We start from the raw sequence: 22,024 nt of genomic DNA on the forward strand, positions 1-22,024 counted from the left end.
ATGGCACCTGGTCATTGATGTTTATTACAGATGAAGGGTAATATTTGAAATGTTTATCATCTTAAACTGTTGATCAAAATGTTTTAATACATTGTTTTAATGGCATACTTGCACTAGTTTAGAGTGCTGACTGAATTGAATGTTGCAATTGCACTGTTGTAAGGTTTTAACTGAATGTTTAAAAAAGCACCTTCTTTTTGTCATGTGATATGGCCTTTTATTTTATTTTTTATGTATCCTGGGGAGAAAAGAAAATTGAAATGCAGTGTATACTGTAATTTCTTTTCTTTCTTTTCTTTTCTCTAATTTTTTCAAAACAGCAAGAGCATATCAATGCCAATATGCATGTTTTTCATTAATGCCAATCATGCCATTGTTATATTTTTGGCTGCTGCTTCACTTTGAATGCATGTTACACAGTTACATTGTACATGTTAGTGATTCTCTGGTGTTAATAACAAAAATAAAACATTTAATTAAATATTGTATTTCAATTGCGTGCTTTGTGGTAAAAGTATATGCATAGAGAAAATGATTTTTTATTGGTAAAATGTATCAAAACAAAATGAATAACATTTACATAATTGTAGTGAATAATATAAATGCATACATATAAGTAATTTAAAATGTCAAACAGAAAAAATGTAATAAAATGTACTTATTTACTTCATAACAGTAAATATCACTGAAATGTAAGATTTACTTAATATTTTGATGACAGCAATGTCTTGTATATGAAAATATTTAATTGACTTTACTCAGTTAGTTAAAATAAATATAACTTGTAATGTAGATATAATTAAATAACATTTACTTAATATTTTTACAAAAGTTTAGTTCAGTGGTAAGTAATTTTTACTTGATACTGGCAAGTGGGTTGTACTTGATATTTCAGCAGTAATATTTACTTAAAAAAGGTTCGTGCAAATTGTTACAGAGATTATATTAAGTAAATCTTACAAGTTGTTTTTTTCAGTGCATGATAGAAACTGATGATGTAGACTAGACACAAACCACATTTCATGCAACAACAGTGAAGTTTTCATGTAGTTACTATAATTGGGCCCGTGTTAGTGAGGACTAGATTAGGACTGGATTTAAAGCTGATTCTGGTTTCCAACTTCGCCCCAGGTGTGGCTGTTAAAACACGGACGGAGACAACTTCTCTCTTCTGATGTTTTATTTAATTAAGCAACAGTACAAACATGGGTGTGGGTAGCTCTGCTACGTGTGTTAGTGTGTTGTCAGATCTCGAGGACACACACACACACACACACACACACACACAATCTCAACCGGGTAGTCATCGTCCGAAGTGCGACCTCTCCTTTTTCTTTCTCTCACTTTTTTCTCCGGGTGGTGCGTCAGTGTGAGGTGCGTGTCCGCGCTATTCTCCGACACGTACTCACAACAATCACTCCTGATTGACGGCCTTTTGTACAGCCTGTGTACTTTTTCGTTCATTTGATTTCCGATTTTGAAACGATATCCAAATTTGAAAAGTGGGTCATTTTAAACCTTGTTAATATTGATGACAATGTGTTCAAACGGAAAACATGTGTGAAATAGCAGATGGAAATTATAAAAAAGCAATCTATTCTATAATCTAGATCGGGAGTTTGCCGTAGCAGCAGCAGCAAACAACTGGAAACTTCTTACAATTTTTGTCTATTTCACCACTAAATTCACTATTGAGACTTTTTTTATGGGAGCAATTAACTGTGTAGAGTTTGAATATGGGCAGTTTTACAAACATTGATGGCCAACTGCACATTTTCTCCGATGTTGTCAGAAGCTCCAGTCTGACGGGACAGCCAGCTGGTGGCGGCCGGGATCGCCTCCCTGCTGGCCGGCCAGTGATGCTCACAGACACCGCTGTCAGCTGGAAGTCTCTCAATAGAATCATGGACAAGTTTATTTCCTGAAATATGGCTCGTTTTACGTTTGAACACATTGTCATCAATATTAACAAGGTTTAAAATGACCCATTTTTCAAATTTGGATATCGTTACAAAATCGGAAATCAAATGAACGAAAAAGTACACAGACTGTACAAAAGGCCGTCAATCAGGAGTGATTGTTGTGAGTACGTGTCGGAGAATAGCGCGGACACGCACCTCACACTGACGCACCACCCAAAAAAGTGAGAGAAAGAAAAAGGAGAGGTCGCAGTTCAGACGATGACTACCCGGTTGAGATTGTGCGTGTGTGTGTGTGTCCTCGAGATCTGACCACACATAAACACACCCATGTTTGTACTGTTGCTTAATTAAATAAAACATCAAGTTCAGAAGAGAGAAGTTGTCTCCGTCCGTGTTTTAACAGACACACCTGGGGCGAAGTTGGAAACCAGAATCAGCTTTAAATCCAGTCCTAATCTAGTCCTCACTAACACGGGCCCAATTATATTATCTACATTCAAAATGTGGTTTGTGTTTAGCCTACATCATCAGTTTCTATCATGTGAAATAAGAGGCTAAGCCAGCCTGGTGGCCAAGCTGCAGACAGATGCTCCTCAACAGTGAGCTCCCCAGCAGTCAGCTCCCCCTGCTGGTCATAAGGGGCCTCTGCACCCCTTTAGTTTCAGACCCTCTCACCAGCCTTTGGGCCACGCCTCCTCATTTACATTGACATGTGTCAAGTCCAAATGAAAAGCCAATGTTAAATGGAAATTCAAAAGCCAAATATTAAATCCAAATTAAAAGTCAATGTTAAATTGAAATAGAAAAGCCAAATATTGAATCCAAATTAAAAGCCAATGTTAAATTGAAATAGAAAAGCCAAATATTAAATCCAAATGGAAAAGCCAAATGGAAAATTAAAAAAAATATATATATTTTTAATTTGATCTCGCTTCGTTTTCTCTTTGGACTTTCAATTTGAATTATGAATAAATATTTCCTCCATAGGTTAGATGAGAGATGGAGAGATATATAGATACATAAAGTACATTGCCTCCAGACTAAGTTTTAGAAACAATTTTTTCTTTCTTTTTGCTTTTTTTTTTTTTTTTTAAAGTGGTCTGATTTTAAATGATAATATAATATCAGATAATAATAATCAGTCTAATATAAACATAAACATTAACTTCACCTTTAGACAAACAACAAAAACAGTCAACATCTTACATTTACACTCCAAGATTAAACCCTCTGTCTTCTGTTTGACGCTTTAAAAGAAAAAGGGAAACAAACTACCATCATCTTTAATTTGGTTCTTTGTTTCCTCAGAGCTCTGAAAATGCATTTAAATATTTGTCTTTCTTCAAAAGTTTTTTTTTTTTTTTTAATTAGCCTAAAACACTTCCGGACTTTTATTTTGAAGTTCAGCAACTAATCTGTCCCGGAAGCTGTAGTCTTACTACGGCTAACTTCCAACTCCACAATTTGAACAAGATGGCGTCTAGCAGGAAGGTGTGATAGCAGAATCTGTTGTGTTGAGAAAGAGGTAAAATGTGTAAAGTCCAGATGCTGAGAGCGTTGGTGGAGCAGCGACTAACTGCGGCTGCTGAAGAGATATTTGGGCTGTTTGAAAGAACGATAGCAGAGTACGAGGAGGAACTTTGTCGTTCAAAAGAGGAGAACGAGCGACAACGGGAGCTACTGGACGCTGTTTACAACCCTCAGCTTCGGCTACACAGAGCAGGTTTGGTCGTCAAACCTTCAGTTGATCTTTCTCTCCTTCCTGTCATCTCTTCTCTCAGCAACCATATGACGATAGGACGTATGTAAATAAGCATGAATTCATAAGATCTATTGTAATCTTCGCTCTTTAACAGGCCTTCGCCAAACCCACCAGACTCCATGTAAATAATCAGTACTTTTATCATCGTAAAAGACACTGCATTCAAAGTGGACAGAAGCACAATAAAACTACCAAAAGCCGTCTTGGTTCATCTTTTCACTGTTCCAACAATCACCACTCTGGTTTGGTTGAAATTAACCCATAATTTACCGATTTACATGTGGAAATATGCTGGTTCTATACACGCTTAAAGCACAGATTATTTACATGGAGTCTGGTGGGTTTGGTGATGGTGATTTCGGGGCTGTTTTCTAGATAAACAAATGTTCTTATTTAATAGGTATTCCCTTAGGACTGTATAGGTGATTGTTACATAGTAGTGATGTTCTCCTTGGAACACAACAACACAGTATTGTAATCTCTGCGACGACGCTGAACTTTGCTCCACATTCGCTCCGGTTCTCTTTAAGTTTCGATTCCACCTTAAAAAATGCCCGTTTCAGCCACTGGGTGGCAGTGTTTATCACAAAACGAGCCATTCTGCATCAGTGCAGATCACAGCTTTATGTTATGTACTGTATATATATATATATATATATATATATATTTTTTTTTTTTTTTTTTTTTTTCAACACTTGTTTTTGTTGAATCTGTCTGAATGAAAGCCAACAATCTTGTAAATTATATTTAAAAAGTCACAAATTCTCATGACCTGTAGACTACCACACTGTGAGGTATAACTGTAATATGTTGTTGTAATGGTTTTTTTTTTATGTCCATATCTACTGTGGAATTATGGACAAAATCCAGCTCAAAAATAGACATTTTGACATATTTTGACAATTATATTGCAACAATTGCTGGCTTTGCACCGCCCCCAAATGGCCAAATATGGTTGTCCATTGAATTTCCACTTGATTCACATACTACAGATCATAATGTTTCCAATTATACCCCATTTCTCCATATCTACTGTAGAATTATGGAGATAATCCAGCTCAAAAATAGACATTTTGACATATTTTGGCAATTACATTGCAACATTTGCTGACTTTGCACGGCCCCCAAATGGCCAAATATGGTTGTCCATTGAATTTCCACTTGATTCACATACTACAGATCATAAGGTTTCCAATGATGCCCCATATGTCCATATCTACTGTGGAATTATGGAGATAATCCAGCTCAAAAATAGACATTTTGGCAATTATATTGCAACATTTGCTGATTTTGCACTGCCGCCTAATGGCCAAATATGGTTGTCCGTTGAATTTCTCACCTGATTCACATACTACAGATCATAATGGTTCCAATGATGTCCCATATGTCCATATCTACTGTGGAATTATGGAGATAATCCAGCTCAAAAATAGACGTTCTCTCACCTCTGCGTGTGTGTCGATTGGAGCTCCGCTCTCTGTCAATATGCAGAGAGGACAGATAAGCTTGCACTTACGCGCTCAGACGCTTTTGGAACCGAAATTTGGCACTGAAAGATAAATAATTTTTCAATTTCGATTTTGTTTTCGGTGCCATAAAAGTATCGACGTTCGGTGCCGTGTGTGTTGTGTGAACAAATACAAGATACAAAAATATAATGACAATTCACGTCATCTTAACCAGTACTCAGACGTAGTCATATTTTAAAATCTCCAGTTAGCTTGTAGCACTGACTTCATGTAGGGCTCTATGGAGTCTTATAGCTTTTTAGAGTCTCATTTTTACACTGGCCACAACTTTTCTGGGGGAAACCTGCAATCTCTAAGCTTTAGCTGACATTAACTTCTGTCTGTGTTTCAGCTTTGCCTCCAGACGACAAAAGCCAGATTGTTATTAAAGGTGTCCGTAGTATCGGTTCCCGTGACGTCTCTAGACTTAACAAACAGTATTTCTTTATAACAATCACAATCCAGGTGATTAGATACAGTTCCACAACATTTCTTTGTATGTGTTTCCTGCAGATGTTGAGCAGCTGTTGGTGGTTAAAGAAGAGGTTCCCCCTGAGCAGCAGGAGTGGAGCTCCAGTGTGGACCAGCAGGAGCCAGAGCCCCCCCCACACATTAAAGAGGAACAGGAGAAACTGTGGAGCAGTCAGGAGGGAGAGCAGCTTCAAGGGCTGGAGGAGGCTGATATCACCAAGTTCCCATTCACTCCTGTCCCTGTGAAGAGTGAAGATGATGAAGAGAAAGGTAGGAACAACGTTAACAGGGTTTTTAGGGGAAATAAAGGGAGGAAATAATCTGCAGAAGTCAAGACCACAAAAGTTAAAGAGAACCCGGTTTATTTTATTTTAGGAGTAGGGTTCTTTTTACACTAGTCTCCCATGTCCAGACCTTCCTCCACGGAGCTGCAGAGGAAGGTCTGTCTAGTCCACACAACATTCCTGGATGGGAGGAAAACCTGCTCTGGTTTATTGGTATTTCTTTAAACCAATCACAATCTTCTTGGGTGGGGCTAAGAGCCGGACGGAGCCACGGTGCCTCTGCCAAATAGTCTCAGGAAGGAACTTGATTTGGTGGAACATGTTTACGTTCAAAGAACATCTATGAAAAATACATCTGTGTGTGTGTGTGTGTTAAGGATGTCACGAGAACTGATACTACCGACACCTTCCTGTTCTAAAATGACAAAACGCCGACGATGCCCATTTTTTTTGAAGCACCGTAGGCACCATTAGCAACGATGCCAGTGTTAGCAGCATCGGTGCTGCGCCTCTTCCGGAACTGATGGGGGCGGTATACGCTTCAGAGTGTTCCAGTCGATATATTCAGAAGGAGGAGGTCACAAACAAGTGGCACTTCCGGTACATATCTTTCGGAAAAATATGAATGGGAGTCAACTCTTCCCGACCTAAACAACGGCATGTTCACTGCCGCTGAACAGGCTACACGTAAACAGCCGTGGCCGCTTGTCTAGTCCTCCGGTAACGTTAGCCATTAGCAGGGTTAGCATGGCGGCGTTAGCCACGGTTAGCCAGGACCTGTTGGGATCACTTTACTGGCAGTGTCTCCATTGTTTTTGCGATTAACCAACTCGGGTACTCTAGCTATATAATTCAGTGTGAGTACACGAATGTTGAAATGACTTGTAGCCTTGATAAATTAGCCTGAAGCTAATGCTTAGCTACCTGTTCATGAGGAAATTAGCCAACTCTGCATCCTTTTGGGCTCTACGCTGTCTCCATCTTTTAAATACTATATCCATTATTTACCCAGGGTTTGTAATGTCTCTGGTCACGCACGTTTTGTATGTCTTGTTACGACATTTTGATATTTTTCAAATTTTTTTATAAAAAAGTATATGTTTCAAGTTAAAGTACATGGAATCTTAGAAAATCCTTTTTTTTTACCGTGGTATTGAAATCGGCATCGAGAATCGTGTTATTTTACTGGTATTGGCACCGACAATTTTTGGTATCGTGACACCCCTAGTGTGTGTGAGTGAGTGAGAAAGTGTCTCTCTTTCTGTGTGTGTGAGTGAGAGTGTTGCTGTGTGTGTGTGTGTGTATATGTGTCTCTCTGTGTGTGTGTGTGTTTAGATTCATGCCAGAGCCCGCAGGCGGGGTCGGGCTGATATTTGCCGCCACTATCCTCGGGCCGGGCCCTTTATCAAGCATTTGTGTTTTTTTAATCATTACATTATTAGCCTAATTGGGTGGGGAGAAAGCTATGCCTCTCCAGCTTCTTCCGTAGCTCTGGGTATATGTCCTGCACTGACTTAAGTGCGAGGTAAACTGTGCTAAATCGTGTCTCCCCCATCTGTAGCACTGTCTTCAATAATTGCACAACCAGGCCAGATTGTTTCAGATATCTCACGGGTCCTTTAGCAGCAGATATGGTCTCTCCTATATCTGGTGCGTTGTTGGCCAGTTAAAGCCCTGGAACCATATAGGAGACTTGTCTTGACTCTTGTCTCGATCACCTAATTAATACTGTCCTTCGCCACGGTCTGCATGCAGATGCACTGGCCGTCAACGTGCCGCATATAGGCATGCAGACCGTGGTGAAGGACAGTATTAATTAGGTGATGGAGACCAGAAAGTCTCCTATGTGGTTCCAGGGCTTTGATTATGTTGCTGTCTTGATCAGTCACCCACACTATTCGGCTGAGAGAGCTAGGGTCAAGGTTTTTTTTTAAGTTTCTTCATTCGGATCCGTTCTGAATAAACAAACAACAAAGTTTACATGCTTCGTCCTTGTTGCATTATTCATTAAGATATTTCTAAACAGATTTCTGTAGTTCAAACAACTCCAAATTGTAGTTGAGAACGTCACTTATAACGGCCCACGTATTAAAAACTTGTCGGGTTTAAATCGGGCTCGGGCTCATAAATACTGTTAATGTGTCGGGCCGGGCTCAGACACAACGTGCTCAGTTAGGGTCAGGCTTGCTTTTTTGGGCCCGATCTTTACTCTGTGTGTGTGTGTGTGTGTGTGTGTGTGTGTGTGTGTGTGTGTGTGTGTGTGCGTGCGTGCGTGCTGAGCCCCAGTTAGCGCTGCAACATTTCTAATCGGGAAAATAGATAACTTCTTTGTCGGGACTATGCGTGATCTGGCCATGAGGAAAGACAGTTGTACGTTGCCATGGTAATCCACTGAGTGCAGGTAGGCCACAGAGCCATATGCAGGGTCCAAAATTAACACTCACCAGTCGCCAAATGTGGGTACATTTTCCGTTTGGCGAGCAAATTTCAGAGGGTTATCTGCCACATGGCGAGTAAATGTTTGTACCAAAATGGTTCTGTTGTTCAGCCTTCATTCTGGTAAAGCTGCAGCTAATTTCTTCTGTTCCTCTGTTGTCTACACGTCCGAGCTTCGCTGAGGCGGGCCGACACACAAACACTGACGCACGTACCAGACGCCAGCCACCACGTCACTTCCGTTAACTGTTAGCTAGCGTTTACCTCAGGCTCATTAATTAGCTAGTAAGTGGTGATTTTTGGCAGCCAGCCTTCCAACAGAAAGCACAAATATAGCCGCAAGCGGCAATTAGCGGGTTCAAACCCTTTCTCGGCCAACAGAAGGATGTAAATGGACTGCATTTCCATTTCCCTTTTCTAGTCCTTTCACTCACATTCATACACTTTGAGATCGGACTGCAGGGCCTGGGATCGAACCGCAGACTTTTTAATTGTTAGGCAAATGCTCTACCGCCTGAACAACATGACATCGTGACTTTGTGTAAACATACGCCACTGTGGCGTGTAGAACACCGCTCTCCTGCGTGAAAGTCCTGTGTTTGACCCATCCACCACCCTGACCAACCTCCCTACGCGGATTTTCGCCCTTTCGTACTTCTCGCTACGGCGTAAATTGACGCGCAATCGCAAGGTAATGTAAGTCAATGGTAGCCACACGGCGTTCATAAACACGCTAAAAAGTCAGTATGCGTCTTGATAACACGCCAATAATGGCATACGAATTGGTGTGTCATACATACGCCACTTCATGAGATCAGTCTGGCCTGAACTACAGCAGGCTTAGGAAGCAGCACAATCGCCAAAAGTTAAAGTAGCATTGAACAGATGCCAAATCACCAAAGCCAAAGCTGCAAGCAGCGTTGAGCGGGTTTCTAGCTTCACCAAGCTGATCAAAACCACTTCAGATGGTTTAATGCTCTACAGAAAAAGTGGTGAAACCAACCCCACACCTGTATCATCACTGCAATAGATGCAGAAAATCCTGCAATTTCGCCCCCCTTAATCGGATTTTAACCCAACTTGGTACGTACTGTACATTCCAGTCATGGTGTCAGATGTCTCCATCAGTTTTAGACAAGATTGCTGTGGCAGAACTTGAGTTATAGGCAATTCCCTGCTAGCCCCGCCCTTTAATTCCCTTCTTTGATGTTTTTTGACAAATATTGCTAATTTATAGTAGAAATGTGTATCTCAGTCCCAAAAAAAATTGGTCTCAATAGAATTGAAATTGACAAAGTTCTATTCGTTTTTCACATCATGCAAATTAGCAAAAAATTCCAACATGGTGGTCCAAGAGGCTTTTTTGTAGAGTACATTGAGCTGCATACGTTAGAAATTTCAAGTCAACCGGACTTACGGTGTGAGTGGCCTTCATTATAGCGCCACCATGTGGGTGATTGGGCTCATATTTCTTGGGAACCTAATGCACATCATTTCTAATAATTGGGCCAAGTTTCGTGTTTCTAGCTCATTCCAGCTCACGGCATCAGGTAACTGTGGATCATCCCAATCTCTGGGCTTGTCCCGAGTAGGTCGTACTGACTCTCCAGAGTTTTGATAGATGCTCCTCATTGTTGGTTGTTCATAGTTAAGGCGGCAATGCTTAAAGCCAAGGGTATCTGTTTCACAGTGCCAGTTCAGTGTTGACTCGTGTGTCTTTGCTTTGTCATGTGACAGTCAAAGCTCTAGTTTTTCTGAGCATGCCTTTGGTGGTAGATGGCAAATGACCTCTGTCCTGTTGCTAGCCCATTGAAGGACCTCAAATCCTCCTGATGCAAGAAGCTGCTGTAGCTTGTTGACCAACTGCTGGGCCTCTTCAACTAAGGGAACACTCTGAAAGAAGTTGTTCGCCTAGAAGCACAGTTTGATTGAGAATCTTACATCTTCTCTAGGTTCAATGTGCAGGAAAACATGGCGGAGAAGGGCAAACGATGCACAACATGGACAACAAGTAGTCCCAAAGGGAAGTACCTGCCACTCATAGATTTCAGGGGGCTCATCTGTTTTCATATTGCGCCAAAGAAACCTCAGGAGGGGCTTGTCTTCAGGTAGGAGTTACACCTGATGAAACATGGCCTTTCTGTCGCCACTGATTGGGACACTGTGTCCCTTAAAGTGCAGCATCACACTAACAATTGAGGGATTCAAGGAAGGACCACGCAACGGCGACTCATTGAGGTTAAGTCCTTCGTAGCGAAAGGAGAGGCAACGTCAGCTTGCAGTTTGACTACAACACCAGAGGTTTCCAATTTGTTATTCTCTGCAGTGTACACAGCAGCCCTTTCTGGATCTTTAGCAAGGTGTTTCTCAGTACTCTTGAGGCTTAGCATTAATGCTTCCTAAAAAGCCTTGAATAACATAGTATCCACTCTCACCAACAGTGGTGTGGCATACCTCAGCACCCTATTCACTGTCACTCGCTCGGCCCTAGCTGAGAGATGTAAAAAGGCATTGTTGAGGCTGTAACTGAGTCAAGCCTCTTTGCCAGCCCTTTAAGTGTCCCTCCCAGCCACGGGTTCCATAAGGCTTATAAAGCAAAGGTGGTCAGCTCCAATTAGCAGCAAGGGTGAAACACGGCTGAAGGGGTGTAAAGGCAAGTCTTTGAAGTGCTTGTGTCTTTTCTCAAGGGTGGCCACTGGATACTTAAGTTCAGCTAGCCCAAAGCAAGGGAGGTGAAGGCATTGACTATCTGGAAGGATTTCTGTGGCTGCACTACAGAGGGAATTGGAGGGAGACTGAGGCACCATGAAGAGTCTGCATGTCCTTATGAATGGTTCTCACTTAGTTTTTTTTGGAGTTCCTGTTAGTTCCTGGAGCAGCAGCGTAGTATGATCTGAACCATCATCTAAGAACGCCTAGTCTATTTTGTTTTCACCATGCCGGAGGATGACTCTGATGACCTTTATGGGAACACTAGTGGAGTCGGAAGGTTCCTCCAGGTAAAGGTTTTCGGTGGCTGAACTGACCAGGCAGGTACCTTCCATCACACTCTTAGTGTTGACTTTATGTAGAATCTGTAGGTGTTGCTTTTTTCAGGGTACATTGTGCTGCTTGATGTGATCTTCCACATCAGAAACAGTGCTTGTTTGTCTTTTTTATTCAGTCTATAACTTAAGTCTCATCAAAGCATTTCAAGGTGGTGCATTGGCTGAGGAAATGATCCTCTGAATCACTGGAACTTGGTGGTGGTGTGGTACCAAGTTTGTGAAATGCAGGGGTTTGATACCTGGAGTAGGCATGGGTGACTGGCTGATTCTGCAGGAGAGACTTTTGGTCATAATGACTAAAGGTCAGGGGTGTGACTTACTGAAGCTGCCAGTGTTTTCTCCTATTAAAGCTGTGATTTACACCATCATCTCATCCATCATGTTGAGCATCGCAGTCTCTTTAGAGTAAACTTGAGGAGTCAAGGTATGTCGTTGGTAACCTTGACGGGCATCGCTATACAACGCTTTCATGCTGTAGAGTCTGGCTCCTTCCTGTCTCTAGCCTGACTGCATATTGATCAACGGTAGGGACACTGCCTGGCTGAACATGCTGTGTGAAAGAAAGAGGTAATACCTGTGGGGGAGAGCTTGGCTCTCTCTGCAGGCTTAGATAAGCAATAGTCTCTCCCCGGCCAACTTGGCATCGTAAAAAGGTTGCAGGGGGAAGTCCACACTGTGTGGCAAATGAGCATCTGACGATGGTTTCCAAAGTCTATTGTAAGGTGAAGGATTGGATTAAGGGGTTTGGTAATTCAGCCCCCCCCAGCTCCTACAGGTTGTTGCTCAACAATAGGGTGTGTATTAGGTGTCCTAGTCTCATCAGGGGTAAGGGCCCTTTTATCTAAGGTATAATCCCATCCTGTTTCTTAAACTGCACTGTAACTTTTATTCTCGTATATTATCTGTTTTTAATTGCTTTTAACTGCTCTTTAATGTTTTATGTAAAGCACTTTGAGTTGCCCTGTTGCTGAAATGTACTATACAAATAAAGCTGCCTTGCCTGTCTGACTTAATGGGTTGGAGGAACAGAATAACTGGGCGGACAATGCTGATGGTTTACCCAGGTGGTCCTCTTATAGATTTGTCGCATACTGTGCTGTGTGCAGATAACTAGGAGTTGTAATGGCTTGCCTGTGGCCGACAAAACTTATTTCATAGTCTCTAAGGTAGAGGATGTTGTAACTGCCACTTTGGATGTGTTGATTCTAGTAAGGCCCCACTGTATGTGAAACTAGTCTGCATCCTGAGATCCAGGGAAAACTTCACTTCTGGCTCGAAGGACCAATTATTGAATAGGTATTCACTTAGGACTGTATAGGTGATGGTTACATATAGGGATGTACTGCTTGGGGAAAGAAATTACACTGATTGCTCCATTAAGTTGCAATAAAAACAGACATCCATGTCATTTACATAGGAGAATGTCAACTTTGTCCAAATACAACAGTCTTACTAGAAATATAAAGGTACAACTAAACTAGCATTAGCATTAGGAAGCCACATGGTGATTAGATTAACTCTGCATCAACAAAAGTCTCACCAAAACACAGTGAATGACTCAAATAATGTCTATCAGACAAAAATGATTGGTTTTACTCACAGTTCATCAGAGACACACACAACTTGAACCATTTGAATGCAGTAAAGTCCACTTCACACTTAATGTAACTTTCAGTTTGTGTTGATTCTAGCGGCCGCTTTGGACACAAGTGATAGTGTTTTTACCACATCTGCTGTCGTAAAGGTCTTTTCTTTACGGTGCTTTATTGCCCACTGTATTACTGAGTTAGCGTTACCGGGAGGTCATATAGTCGCGATGAATGTTTTGCTCAGACAGAAAATCATTAATTTACAATAAGAGAATACGTTACAGATGCATCACGTGCAACACTTTAATTTCAAGCGTTGCTTACGGTAACTTAACCTACTTATCTGAGGGCCTATTCTGGGGGGGGGTTTGGATTCATATACAATCCCATAATTGTCTCCATCTGTTGAAAGTCCCACCGTTGGCAAGTTGACTTGCGTTTTCGCCTGTCATCACTTTCCCTTTTAGCTTTTAGTTGTTCTTCATTTAATTTCCTTCTTTTCTGTGATGGTCCTGCCCCAGTATCAGCCGTAACTACAGCAGATAACTTCTAAAATAACATTAAAATTAGGGGTGCACCGATCCAATATTAAGATTGGATATCGGCCCTGATATTGACAAAATAGCTGGATCGGGGATTGGAAAAATTAACAGATCCACGGGTGATTAAGTTTTTTTTTTTTCTTTTTTCCTTCGTCGCAGCACTGGGACCCCGTTAACTGCGTACCCTTCTCACTCATGGTAGTAACTTTATAACACAACAATTTATAACCCACAACTAACTCTCTTTAAAAGGATTAAACACCATAGCACATAACAATTTGTGACTTAAACAGTTTCTAAAACTAATAATTTTACATTTACAAATGTAGCTACACCGTCGAACGGCATGTTGGGTAACATTATAGCTGCTAGCCTAGCTAGCCAGGTAGCATAACAGTCTGTTAAGATGGGAGAGGCTCCGGTCACTACTGCACATTCAAGAACAGAGAAGAAAGTTAGAGGATGAAGACAGACCGGAGATACACCAGAACAACGTCTGCTCAAGAGAGGAGCCGTCTGTTGTTGCAAGGTTTTTTGTTTCTAAAATATCGGACATAATTTAGCCACTGTTGTTGCCCGACGCTCTAACGTTACTCGGCCGTACTAGCTAACGTTACCGTGCTAACGTTACAGTGCTAACGTTAAAGACATGTCACTTCAAGCATGCAGCAGAGCAACATTATGAACGCAATCCAACTACGGTCCCGCTACAGACCGTGGAGAAAGACGGGTTCAGAGCAATAATTAAAACTCTGGATTTAAGATGCCTTGCCTCGCTGAAATGCGTCCGCCAACCTGCTAACAATATTCAAACAGCGAAGGAGGCTGACAGCGGAGCTACGTTCAGTCGCCCACTACAACCACACTACAACCTAACTTACCTGTGGCCAAGCTAGTGTTTATACAACTATCTTACAACTATTTTGTTTTGAAAGGGAAACAATGTTAAAGTTGTTTGTATGTGTATTCATTCAATTTGAGTTTATTTTACTACTTTGCAGTTTGCAGGAAAAAAAAATAGTTTAGATTCTGTAACTGTTTCATGGATTCTCCTTCATATAACGTTATATAATGTTCATTCTCCTTCATATAACGTTATATAATGTTCATTCTCCTTCATATAACGTTATATAATGTTCATTCTCCTTCATATAACGTTATATAATGTTCATTCTCCTTCATGTAACGTTATATAATGTTCATTCTCCTTCATATAACGTTATATAATGTTCATTCTCCTTCATGTAACGTTATATAATGTTCATTCTCCTTCATATAACGTTATATAATGTTGATGAGCCAAGCAAACACTTTAGTAATCAAAGCTTTTAGTAAACATGACATTAAAATGTTTTTGTGATATTCTATGTACTCCTGACAGTAGAACAAGCCATTATAAACTTATATAAAGGCCCATTATTGTTATTTATTTAGTTAGGAAAGTAATGTTTAGTTAGGGAAGTCTGGTGCCTTCAGTCTCTTCCAAATGGTGGAAGGAAGGTATAAGGTGCAAAAGGTATACAGTTTATTATTAATTCAACAACAGTATCGGATCGGTATCGACAGATACACAAAGCCCTGGCATCGGTATCGGGACTGAAAAAGTCAGATCGGTCATCCCTAATTAAAATACAACTACGCCTAGCCTATAAAAATAAATCTTCTGCTACATTTCACCTGGCTGGATATGCTAACACAGGCTTTTCCGGTGTTACAAAAAAATCTGTGACCCTTCAGAATGTGTTACTGTGGCACCGTCTACCTGCCATAAATCATTCTGGGACTACGCAGGAAAAATCGAACCCGAGCAACGGCACTAATAAAAACTACCTAAAAATAGCGTTCTTTTCACTGTTAGTCTCGTTTGATGTTACAGCTCATTTAAATCATAATATGAAAAATTACAGTTACAGAAACACTAAAAAGTTACATATAGTCATTTTACTGCACCACTTTGTGCTCCACAGTGCAGTTGCATTATTTCACCACAAGAGGGCACTAAATGTCAGTCAACAGCCTTTCCAACAGTTTTCCAAGGCTGAAAAGGAAGAGAAGTAGTGTAGATGTAACCTAAGTAACTGACTGGACTAGGGGTGTCACGATACCAAAAATTCAGTAGTCTGTGCCAATACCAATAAAATAACATGATTCTCGATGCCGATTTCGATACCACGGTAAAAAAAGGATTTTCTAAGAATACATTTACTTTAACTTAAAACATGAACTTCTTTATTAAAATATTTGAAAAATATCAAAATGTTATAACAAGACATACAAAACATGTGCAATAGAGCATAGAACAACATAATAAAGTGCAATTAATGGTCACAGTGCAACAACTAGTGTCCCCAGACATATTTCAGACTTCCAGGCATCTTTTCAAAAGGTACTGTGCAAAAACAACAGTGTTTCTAACCGTTGGGTGACCAGAGACGTTGGCTAATTTCCTCCTGAATAGGTAGCTAAGCATTAGCTTCAGGCTAATTTATCACGGCTACAAGGGACGGGCATTTTATGTCATTTCAACATTTGTGTACTCACATTGAATTATATAGCTAGAGTACCCGAGTTTGTTACTCGCAAAAACAATTGAGACACTACCAGTGAAGTAATCCCGACGGGTTCTGGCTAACCGTGGCTAACCCTGCTAACCCTGCTAACGACTAGCCGTAGCCGTCAACGGTGAGTTATTTGAAACCAAAAGAGGGGGGCTGTAAATCAGGAAGAGAGGACCGTGAGTTTGCAGTGAACGTGCCGTTTTTTAGGTCGGGTAGAGTTGACTCTTGGCCACTTGTTTGTGACCTCCTCCTTCTGAATATATCGACTGGAACACTGCAGCGTATACCGCCCCCATCAGTTCCGGAAGAGGGCGCAGCACCGATGCTGCTAACACTGGCATCGTTGCTAACGGTGCCTACGGTGCTTCAAAAAATGGGCATCGTCTGTGTTTTGTCATTTTAGAACCGAAAGGTGTCGGCAGTATCGTTTCTCGTGACATCCCTAGACTAAACAACCAGTATTTCTTTATAACAATCACAATCCAGGTGTTTGGATACAGTTCCACAACATTTCTTTGTATGTGTTTCCTGCAGATGTTGAGCAGCTGTCGGTGGTTAAAGAAGAGGTTCCCCCTGAGCAGCAGGAGTGTAGCTCCAGTGTGGACCAGCAGGAGCCAGAGCCCCCCCCACACATTAAAGAGGAACAGGAGGAACTGTGGAGCAGTCAGGAGGGAGAGCAGCTTCAAGGGCTGGAGGAGGCTGATATCACCAAGTTCCCATTCACTCCTGTCCCTGTGAAGAGTGAAGATGATGAAGAGGAAGCTCAGTCCTCACAGCTTCATCAGAGACAAACTCAACACATGGAAACAGAAGCTGATGGAGAGGACTGTGGAGGACCAGAACCAGCCGGGAACTCAAATCCACCTTTACAACCAGAGACTGAAGACCAGACTGGAGACTCTTCTGATCCTGAGACTGATGACAGTGCTGATTGGAAGGAGACCAGAGAACCTCAGTCAGCTTTAAACTCTCTGAAACATGACTCAAGACATAATAAAACATTCAGCTGCTCTGAGTGTGGGAGAAGATTTGGCCAAAGGGCACATCTGAAGAGACACATGATTACTCACACAGGAGAGAAACCTTTTAGATGTTCAGTCTGTAAGAAATCTTTTACACAAGGTGGACATTTACAAAAACACATGAGAATCCACACAGGAGAGAGGCCTTTCAGCTGCTCCGAGTGTGGTAAATCTTTCTCTGATAATGGAACCCTGAAGACCCACATGATGACTCATTCTGGAGAAAAACCTTTTAGCTGTTTAGTTTGTAAGAAAAAGTTTTTAATGTCTGGAATTTTACGGTTACACATGAGAATCCACACAGGAGAAAAGCCTTTCAGCTGCTCAGTTTGTAAGAAATCTTTCAGACATAGTGGAAGTTTACAGTCACACATGAGAATCCACACAGGAGAGAAACCTTTTAGCTGCTCTGAGTGTGGTAGAGCTTTCACTGAGCGTGGAACCCTGAAGACCCACATGATGACTCATTCTGGAGAAAAACCTTTCAGCTGCTCAGTCTGTAAGAAATCTTTTACACAGAGAGGAAGTTTACAGTCACACATGGTAGTCCACACAGGAGAGAAAAGATTCAGCTGCAGTGTTTGTAACAAAAGATTTGCCTGGCGTTCTGATGTCAAAACACATAAATGTGTTGGTCAGATGGAGACAGAAGCTGATGGAGAGGACTGTGGAGGACCAGAACCAGCCAGGAACTCACATCCACTTTTACAACCAGAGACTGAAGACCAGACTGGAGACTCTTCTGATCCTGAGACTGGTGACAGTGCTGATTGGAAGGAGTTTCAGTCAGCCGTTGAACTTATTGATAGGATTAAATAAGCATTACAGGGCTCTAGAGTGCGACCAAAATTTGTAAGGGTGTGACTAAGATTGTTCCTAGGTCGCACCGGTGCACCTCACGTCCTCGCATCCGCTGCCTCTCCACTAACGAAGCGATGTCGTTTATATCGATATGGTTTAATGTTGCGTTACGTGACCCATTTCTTCTGTAAAGCCGTGCCTGTGTTTGGATCTCTCTCCGTGCAGCCCCGCCCCCATTCACTCACACACGGCCCCCTGCAACATGCAGACAGACACAGCGCCGCCGGTCCAAACTGCTGACATTTGTCTACAGTTGTAATTGTTATTAACACAGCAGTATATTGTTAAGTATGAGAGGGAAACCTGTATTGGTAGCAGTGTTTCCGCTGGTAACTCTCTGTTATTGCAGCCGCCACGGCGAAAAACACAGAAGAAGTTATTGAATGGAACTAACTTCAGCTGGTTGAGTAATAGCGTGAGACGGAGCCTGCTGGACCTGGGCGAGAGATGTGACCCACGGCCAGAATATCATAGTTCATAAAAATGCAGCGCAGCCAGGGACGATACAGACATTTCATACACAAGACGTGTAACGCCGCTGACCTGCCAAAGCGCATTCGACCCGTGCTGGACCCATTCATAATGAGTCAGCCGTCAGTCTGTGAGGAGCATACGCTTCAGTCCATCGTACTCCCCCTCTCTCCCTATATGAGCTACTGGGCTATCCGGGTCTGTTATTGTTGTTGAAAACAAGTGAAGGAGCTTTCTCAGAGATATATATTTTTAAATATATCCCAGGCTATTTATTTCAGATAATTTACATGTGTTGCAGCTGTATATTTTCAAATTGGGCAGGAAACCCTGTCTTTGCATTTTATTTTAATCACATCTGTTTTAATAAAAGAGCTTGTGAAAAGTGGCTTTGACTTAAAACTGAACATTTAGCCCACTTGGTAAAAAAATACAGAGCTATATATCGTGTATCCCCATTCAGCATTAACGGCGATGCAAGGAAAAATTTGGGTGCACCTAAATTTTGTGCTGGTGCACCTAAATAAAAAAGTTAGGCGCACCAGTGCGACCCAGGCAAAAAGTTAGTCTGGAGCCCTGATATCTAAAAATATAATAAAATATTAGAGTAAATTATTATTAGTAAAAATATATATATATTAGAGATGGAGATATATATTGTGTATCGCCATTCAGCCGAAAAATACAGAGATATGATTTTTAGTCCTGGACTAGTGGAAGATCTGATAAGAATCAGTGTGGAGGGGCCCAGTTTGGAGAATTTTGATGCTAGGGAGTGTGGCCAGCTGGTTTAGCCAAGGCCAAAGGGGAAGAAGGTTAAATGACAGGTGTTGACCATCTGAGGGGCATTTGACAGCAAGGGGGGGGGGCCCGCTATAAGACTTTGAGTACAGTATAATTGTGCTTCAAATAATAATAAAAAATGTACCAACTCCTTATTCTTGTTTAAAATAATTGACATATATATATATGACTGTATATGGAGCGTGATAAAAAGGTGACTTTGAAATTGTGGTGAGGAAAAATTTGGGTGCACCTAAATTTTGTGCTGGTGCACCTAAATAAAAAAAGTTAGGCGCACCAGTGCGACCAAGGCAACAAGTTAGTCTGGAGCCCTGCATTGATAAAGTTAATCATGAACTTACTTAACTAAGTTCCTGTGGCTCAATCAAAAATTCTCTTTTCACAAAGCAAACATTTTGTGTGGGGTCACACTGGGCTCAATCATAGGCCCTCTTATTTATATAAATGACCTAGTTTGCTTTTTCTTTTTGCACAGGATGTGATAAGTGAGCAGCTCAGTAGTGTGTGTGAGAGCATTTCACTTGTGCGTGTGTAAGGTAATTGGGAATAATGCCCCTGATGGCGCCTCATACAACTCAGTCATTTCCACCAGCTGACAATTTGTAACATAGAAACTAAATGGATTCTGGATCTTTTTTTAATAGTTTGTAGCTGACTTTACCAGCTGACTTCTCTATTATCGGCTGAAACAGGAGACGTCTCTTACGTTCTAAAACCAGCCTCTGGAGACTCCACCAGCTGACTTCTCTATCGGCTGTTGAAACAGGAGACGTCTCTTACGTTCTAAAACCAGCCTCTGGAGACTCCACCAGCTGACTTCTCTATCGGCTGTTGAAACAGGAGACGTCCGTTACGTTCTAAAACCAGCCTCTGGAGACTCCACCAGCTGACTTCTCTATCGGCTGTTGAAACAGGAGACGTCTCTTACGTTCTAAAACCAGCCTCTGGAGACTCCACCAGCTGACTTCTCTATCGGCTGTTGAAACAGGAGACGTCTCTTACGTTCTAAAACCAGCCTCTGGAGACTCCACCAGCTGACTTCTCTATCGGCTGTTGAGACAGGAGGCGTCTGTTACGTTCTAAAACCAGCCTCTGGAGACTCGACCAGCTGACTTCTCTATCGGCTGTTGAAACAGGAGACGTCTCTTACATTCTAAAACCAGCCTCTGGAGACTCCACCAGCTGACTTCTCTATCGGCTGTTGAAACAGGAGACGTCCGTTACGTTCTAAAACCAGCCTCTGGAGACTCCACCAGCTGACTTCTCTATCGGCTGTTGAGACAGGAGACGTCTCTTACGTTCTAAAACCAGCCTCTGGAGAATCGACCAGCTCAGTGGCAGCGACATTGTGCTTTGTTATTGCACTCTGAGTTATTGTTTTTTCACAGCTGTTATTGCATGTGTGGGGTGCCAATGATGTTCTTAATCGATTTTGATTTCAATTCACAAGGTCCAGATTTGATTACAATCAGGTTAGGGAAATTTCAGTTCCAATACCAGTTTAGCTTGTATATAAAAGAGATTTTCAGAGAACTTCTGCTGTAAATTATACAAGCAAGAAGCAACCCTCAGATATGTCTTATGTTGCACCAGGTTCATGTTTACATTAAGAACTGAGCCCCCAAAAGTTTGTTTTAAAGCACTATGTACTTCTAGGTCCATGGTGTAAATTAAAATATTAAAAGATCAATTTTTCTGGATTTTATTGATTAATATCAGCTGTGGTTAGTCGGCATTAGCTAGTTCTATTAGCTGACTCCGCAAAGGACCAAACCTGGAAAGAAAACCACCTCCGTTTTGTTTGTGTATTCACAGAAGTGACTTATCACTACCACTAATATATTTAATTTAATGTTATGTATGTTGTATTTCAACTTATATAATATTTCAGAGATTCTCATTTTTACTATGATTTGTTTTCTACACGTTTAATAATGTTGGAGCGAGTCTGACTTTTGAACTGCCAACGACTGCTTCTTTGTGTTTTTGTGCACATGCTGCAAATCAAATGAATAAATGAATAACTTGAGAGAGAAGATGTGTGTTTTTTATGTTTGAGACAGACAGACAGACAGGTTAGATGGAGAGAGATATAGATTCACAGATTACTTTTAGAAACAATTTTTAATTTCTTTTTGCTTTTGTTTTTTTAAAGTGGTCTGATTTTATATGATAATAATCGGTCTAACATAAACATAAACATTAACTTCACCTTTTAGACAAACAACAAAAACAGTCAACATCTTACATTTACACTCCAAGATTAAACCTTCTGTCTTCTGACACTTTAAAAGGGAAACAAACTACCATCATCTTTAATTTGATTCTTTGTTTTCTCAGAGCTCTGAAAATGCATTTAAATATTTGTCTTTCTTCAAACGTGTATTGTAATTATTTATCTTCCTGTGTTTTTATTCTTGAAATTAGCCTAAAACACTTCCGGACTTTTATTTTGAAGCTCAGCAACTAATCTGCACCGGAAGCTGTATTATTCACTGCGGCTAACTTCACACTTTGAACAAGATGGCGTCTAGCAGAGTCTCTTTGTTGTGTAGAGAAAGAGGTCAAATGTGTAAAGTCCAGATGCTGAGAGCGTTGGTGGAGCAGCGACTAACTGCGGCTGCTGAAGAGATATTTGGGCTGTTTGAAAGAACGATAGCAGAGTACGAGGAGGAACTTTGTCGTTCAAAAGAGGAGAACGAGCGACAACGGGAGCTACTGGACGCTGTTTACAACCCTCAGCTTCG

The 22,024-nt window shown here is 41.3% G+C and overlaps 1 protein-coding gene and 1 long non-coding RNA gene across 2 annotated transcripts in view; one reads left to right on the forward strand and one right to left on the reverse strand.

Moving 5' to 3' along the window:
- Positions 1 to 22,024, forward strand: part of LOC116050104 (zinc finger protein 271-like) — a gene marked incomplete at its 3' end in the record, with an annotated part of 49,559 nt that overhangs the window by 12,826 nt on the left and 14,709 nt on the right. The window contains exon 5 of the mRNA XM_035993422.1: positions 17,242 to 17,559. Coding sequence (XP_035849315.1) covers positions 17,242 to 17,559 — 318 coding nt within the window. The remainder of the gene's footprint in view (positions 1 to 17,241; positions 17,560 to 22,024) is intronic.
- On the reverse strand, positions 1,259 to 8,663 carry LOC116050075. Its single transcript, XR_004105003.2, has 3 exons — positions 8,591 to 8,663; positions 7,690 to 7,692; positions 1,259 to 1,290 (listed from the first exon to the last, which is right to left on the reverse strand). It is a non-coding gene; the product is annotated as an uncharacterized LOC116050075 (long non-coding RNA).

Source organism: Sander lucioperca, chromosome 16, assembly GCF_008315115.2.
Source record: "Sander lucioperca isolate FBNREF2018 chromosome 16, SLUC_FBN_1.2, whole genome shotgun sequence".
Classification (NCBI taxonomy): domain Eukaryota; kingdom Metazoa; phylum Chordata; class Actinopteri; order Perciformes; family Percidae; genus Sander; species Sander lucioperca.